At 38.0% G+C, this 6,000-nt stretch overlaps 1 protein-coding gene across 1 annotated transcript in view; it reads left to right on the forward strand.

Moving 5' to 3' along the window:
• The window catches only part of LOC135472699 (thrombospondin type-1 domain-containing protein 4-like), a 69,978-nt gene extending 64,364 nt beyond the window's left edge, over positions 1-5,614 (forward strand). Inside the window, exons 9-11 of the mRNA XM_064752324.1 lie at positions 63-245; positions 1,578-1,731; positions 2,789-5,614. Coding sequence (XP_064608394.1) covers positions 63-245; positions 1,578-1,731; positions 2,789-2,904 — 453 coding nt within the window. The 3' untranslated portion in view covers positions 2,905-5,614. The remainder of the gene's footprint in view (positions 1-62; positions 246-1,577; positions 1,732-2,788) is intronic.
• Positions 5,615-6,000: the final 386 nt, after the last annotated feature.

Here is a 6,000-nt window from a genome sequence, read left to right on the forward strand (position 1 = left end):
TTGATACATCCTCATTGAAGGTAAGTGAAAAGTAGCTCATGAAGCTCAGGGTTATTTTTCAGTGTTCAACATTGTGTGGCAAGGGAGTGACAACAAGGGAGGTAATTTGCATGAAGAATGAAAACTCTGACATATCCAGACCTGTGGCGGATAGTGAGTGTGATGATAAGGATGAACCTCCCCGAGAGAAACCCTGTGAGGGTGTGGAATGTGGTGTTCAGTGGTACATGACAGATTGGTCTGCGGTAAGGTTTTTAATAATTATCTCAAACTGTATTTTTATAATTTTTCCCTCCCTCACTCAGTTACCTCCCTTTGCAACTGTTGGCATCTTGTCAGCAGGCTTTCTGAAAAAGTTATGAACATAGCCAATTCAGAGTTGATAGTCACACTTTTATTACCATGATTATGGCCTGATGAAAGTTTCAAAACAATTTTTTTTTGTTTGTTTATTTTACCGGATTCATGTAGCTCTGTAGCTCTCAATTTAGTGTTGGAATCATAATTAAATCATTCTGCAGATAATGACAAACTTGAAATGTTTTGATGCCTTGCTTGACTATGACTTGCATATACATATATGTTGTCACCTTTGTATTTCAGTGTCAGCTATGCAATCTCATTCAGTAGTGCATTTTTCAGTGCTGACCTATATACAGCTAGCACACCTTTTTTTGCAATATTCGTATTGATTTGCATGTAATTTTACTGAGTAAGTATATTTATATCATCCTCTGATACATATGAAAGTATTACTTACAGACGAGCTGTTGTGGGGGAAGGGTGGAGGCCTAGCTTAACCTCTCAGTCACGGAAAAGGCCAGTTCAGTTGTTTACTGGACTCTTGAGCTTTTTAATGGTTTGGTTGAGGCTTTGGGTTCAACAGTTCATCAGGTGCCTCCTAAAGTGTCAGGGATTTCTTAACTCATACATCTGACCAAGATGTTGAATTAACTCAAAAGACTTGTAGTGGATTGCAAGCATAGAAATGTGTGGTCAATCTAGAACGGAAAAGAGGGAGTGGACAGTGGCCAGGTGGTTACAGTGAATCATTAGGACAGCAAGATGTGGGTTCAAACCTGGCCTAGGACATGAAATTTGTAGGTCGGCGGTTTATGGCAATTACCCTGGGCACTCTGGTTTCCTCCACCCATATGACCATTATATAAGCGAAAATTTCTTGAGTATGACGTTAAAACAACTATCAAACAAATTAAATTCCTTCATCGGTAAAACTGAACAGCATAGCATATCATGTGATTAATGCTGGGGTATGGATGGGGTTTAAAGAACAGTCAGATAAATTAATAGATTTGAAAATTGAAATCATTGCAATCTGGGTGTCAAAACAGACATTTGTATATTAGCCATCAACTAAAATAGATGTTCCATTTCAATAATCACAAAGCCAATTCCCAAAATGTTTACCACAAACCACCAAAAAACTAAGTAAGTATATAAAGGACGGATTTATTCAAGCATATTCAAGAAACAGTGCACAGTTTTCATCAGTGATAGAAAGGTGATGCTAGTATTAAAGGTGTGCATAAACAGCTTGCTGTACTTTCTCCCCTCAGTGCTCGGTTACCTGTGGTAGCGGCTATCAGACGAGGGAGGTGAGGTGTCTAGACAGAGGGCTGGAGGTGAGCTCTCAGTGTAAGGGGCGGGAGAGGCCAGAAGCCAAGAAATCATGCTTGCAGCCAGACTGCAAAAAAGTCGCACAAACCAGGGGTAAGGTTACATCAGAAGTTTGTATTTTCTTGTTCTCACCATCTTGTGTTTATTTTCTTGTAACAGGTGTATTGTTACAGGCTGTGTCCATGAGATGTTGTCCAATTTATGCTCACTGGAAATGTTCAGTTCTTTTTATAACCGTTTCTCTTTGATGGTTGAGGTGGACTTAAAAAGAAGCTACAGAAATATTTGTGGCCTCACTAATCTCCCTTTAAAGTTCACGAGCGATAAGGTCTGCCAGCAACCTGCGGATGGTGGTGAGTTACTCTGGGCTCTGCTCTGTTCCCACCCGCCATAATGATGTCTGCTGTTGTGTAGGTGAAATATTCTTGAGTCAATCAAATAAATAAGTCAGTTATTCAAGCGCATGGTGTAAAACACCACTTAAATAAATAAATAAATAAACCACTGAAATAAGTAATTTTCAAGGGTGGGAACCGTACTGTTAAATACCCAGTCTGTGCATTAATGCAAAGCATGGTCCCTTGATTCTGAATTGTTTCTTTGCTCACTGATGGCCTGTCTGTGAAATTGAGTAGAATATATTACTTTTTGCTTCTGGGAATTCTTCATTGAAAGCAACATAAGAAAATTCTTGTACAATTGGTGTATCAGCTTCTTGACCATTGTGTTAAGCTTGACCATCAAGACATCAAATGATTGAGACGGAACTACATGTACTTGCTTCCTTACCAATTAATGCTTATCTGAACTGCAGAGCAATTAATATTCTTTGATGCCTAGCCTTATAATCATGCATTGGTATTTTTCTCGAGTTCCTTAAAGATTAAAAAACAAAGAGCAGCTGATTTTGTCAGAACAGGAGATATTGCTGTGTAACGTGGGGGTAGAGCTAGGTATTTTCAGACTTTCTTCAGAGAATTTTCTGACCAACAGTTCCCATGCCTGATACAAATGCTAGTGGCAACAAGTTTATAGCTATGAGCATTGGAAAAAAATTATCATAACCCACAAAATCAGGAGCAAGATTCCTGCAAAAAGTTAATAATATAATCCATGCAGATGCTAATAGAATTGCTTCTTTTCGTGTCAGTTCCAGGCTGTAAGGACAAACTTCCTAACTGTATTGTGGTGGCACAAGCTCGACTCTGCAGATACAAGTTCTACAAATCTGTATGTTGCGAGACCTGCACAAAGTCACACCACTAACATCAACGACCTTTCAGATGCGAGATGACCTTGAGAAAATAACCTTCCCATATGATGGACAGGAAGATTTGTGTGGTGTTGGGACAAGTGACTTGATTTTTGTACAGCAGGGGTGGTGAAGGGTCCTTGTTCCCTGATCATGTTATACTCACATACACAGACGTCTTTTTAACTCTAGGGATTCAGTGTCAATTTTCTTGTGTGGAAACCTAGAGGACTTTATGGGAACTGAAAAGCCTGAGTATTTACTATTCCCTGGCAATTTTAACTCTGGACATGGTTGTTACCATTGATATTTTCAGAAGCCTGTTTCTGTTTTAGAACTTTTTGAGTGGTTATTTAATAAATGATCTGAAATTGTGTTGTCTGAAGTATTTGGAAATCGGCTGTTGTAGAAAACACTTATAGAAAGTGTTTCACTTGCCTGAGACAGGAACATTACATTTCTTTTAATTTAAAGTACATTTTGTATGTAATGCTGTATGTCGTACCTTTCTGTTGTTGTGTTATTTAGTGCTTCATACCAGTTCTGAAACTTTTTTTCAACACTCTGCCGGCTTTCTCTTTTTACATGAGGTCAGTAAAATTCTTGTCCAAATTTTAAAAGCGGTAGATCAGCACTTTCACTTTACACATGTACAAAAGCTGCCTGGATCCCAGAAACTCTAAATTTAGCCACTGGTATTAATCACTGAGCATTTGTGGATTGTTTATGTAGACCTTTTCAGACGGAGTCTGGAAGGAAACTTTTTGCAGGCTTTGGGCATTGGTGAAGATAACTCTGTGTAGGATACACATTGGCATGCCTACCAGTGGTTTGCTTGTGTTGTGCAACTTGATCGTGTAACATTGAGAAAATGTTCTAGTTGACAGGTACAATACTCAGTGTTATTGAGTATTTCAGCGAGTGTTTGTACCTTTTAGTCTGGTTGTTTCTGTAAATAGCTGTAATGCTTTTGTTGTTATTTTTTATTTTAGCTGGTAATGTTTATAGAATAACATGAGTAATGGCAGTATGTTTTTTTTTTATGCTTTTCCCTCGTAATGACCCGGTGCATTTATACCTCAAGTTTTGTTTACTTTTTTTTTTGCATGCTGTACAGATTATTTAGGTGTGATGGAATAATTCTTCATTGAACATAAAATGCAGGCAGAAAAAATATGGATTATTTCTCCAACTATAAGCATTATTTGGTTATGCTAAGTATAATTTTCAGGATGACAACATGTAATGACATAGAGTTCTTATCCTCCTCGTCAGTAATGTACAATGAACTATGAATATAATTGTTATGAATGTAATCTTTTCCATTATGCTAGGTTTGTTTTTAATGACAAAATCAGTTTTAGCGCACTGTTAAACTGAGTTTTGTCAGGCATAGATGGTCAAGATGGAGATTTTTGCACTAGAACGATTTTGTTAGATGTTTGTAAGAAGGAAAACGTTTTTTTTTGTGTCCAGCCCATTATAAATTCAGCTTCACTGCCATCCAGAAGTTAGAACAGCATGATTGACATGTTACTGGTCTTTTATGAACAATAGGGGAGATTCGAGTTCGTACTCTTTTATCGATGAAGGTAGAACAAGTCCAGCTGTATGATGTGACGTGTCAAAATGTTAGGCAACTATTTTTGATCACATTCACTATTACATGCACATCAGGAAAAAGTGTCATAAAAAGTAATTTAGAGTAGACGAATGATGGAGAAAAGTGAGAATCTGAACGTTTGTGAACTTAAGAAGTTCGTAATAGAAAGAGGTGTCATTTGTGCCTCTGGAATAGGGTGAGACAGGTGATCAGTAAATTAATGTCATCGAAGGTTGCCTAACATTTTTCACACGTCACACCACAGTAGAATCGTTTTTACTTTTGAGGACAAAAGAGTTCCAATTCGAAACTCCCCAATTACAGTGGATTTACGGTTCTACATGTTGCTATTCCTAATTTGTAAACAGGTGGTCTAGAAATGGAAAATAATAGCCTGGCAAGATTAGCTTTCTGATACATGCTTACATCACTTTAGGGCTGAGGGGTTCTATTCTGTTCCCATGTCAGTACACATTTAGCTCTTTCTACAGGTTATGTCTGAAGTTGTTGGCATTGACTCATCAGGAGGTACGATTACTTTTTTCTATTTGTCTAATTTGATTCATTTATAGAACTCTTTAAATACTTGTAAGTAATAAGTACAATAGTGTACCAAAGTACAAAGCGGAAGGTAAATAAATATCAGGACTGGGGTGGTTTAATGACTCATGAGCTGTATTTATTTAGTCTTTCATTTTGAACTATCAACATAAATTCCGAAAAAATTGCCCGTTTGGAAGCTTTTCAAAACTTGCCAGGGTGCCACTTTGTTATATTCACCCAGATCAGACGGATGCCAAAAATGTAAGTATACGTTGACCTTGTTAAAAGTAAGTCTCCTTGTAATTGTAATCCTTCAACATTTTCGATTACGATTTTGGATGTGAAGTGAAAGTTTGGTCAGATGGCTACTTCGACGTCTTTACGAGTGGTATATCTAAAATGCTGCTATGGCTATGAGCGCCAGGCAGGATATACAGGCGAAAACGTGTTTACAGTAGTAAATAGTCCTGTTACAAAATCCTGCCGGTAGTTACTAGCTCTGTTACATGCCGAATGTCGCAGTTTTTCTTACCTGTACGTGTACTGAATAAATTTTGTAATAAAACTGATGAAAACGAGTAGATGTTTGAGTTCACAATTGTATGTAAAGCATCATTGGCTACTCTACTCTACGTCCACTAATGCATTAACCTTACGCCATCAAATTCTACATTCCACCAGCTGTTACTGTTCGTGAGGTTTTGGTGACAGCATGGAGATGTAATATAAACCACAGCTATACCTGAAGTATCGATCGCCGTCCCGACCTCAACCGAGTCGGCTGGATTCGAACAGGTGCTTAAGGCAGTCTAATGCTCGTAAGGATACAAGATAGCCCTCGAACATGCGCCCGGCTAGCACTAATAAAACCCCACTGAAGTTTGGGCACAAGAAATTTGTATTCAGTATACTGTATTAGATGTCTCCAGCATGGCACTTAAGGGAGGCATGACCATAAATAGTT

Source organism: Liolophura sinensis, chromosome 8 (assembly GCF_032854445.1).
Source record: "Liolophura sinensis isolate JHLJ2023 chromosome 8, CUHK_Ljap_v2, whole genome shotgun sequence".
Taxonomy (NCBI): domain Eukaryota; kingdom Metazoa; phylum Mollusca; class Polyplacophora; order Chitonida; family Chitonidae; genus Liolophura; species Liolophura sinensis.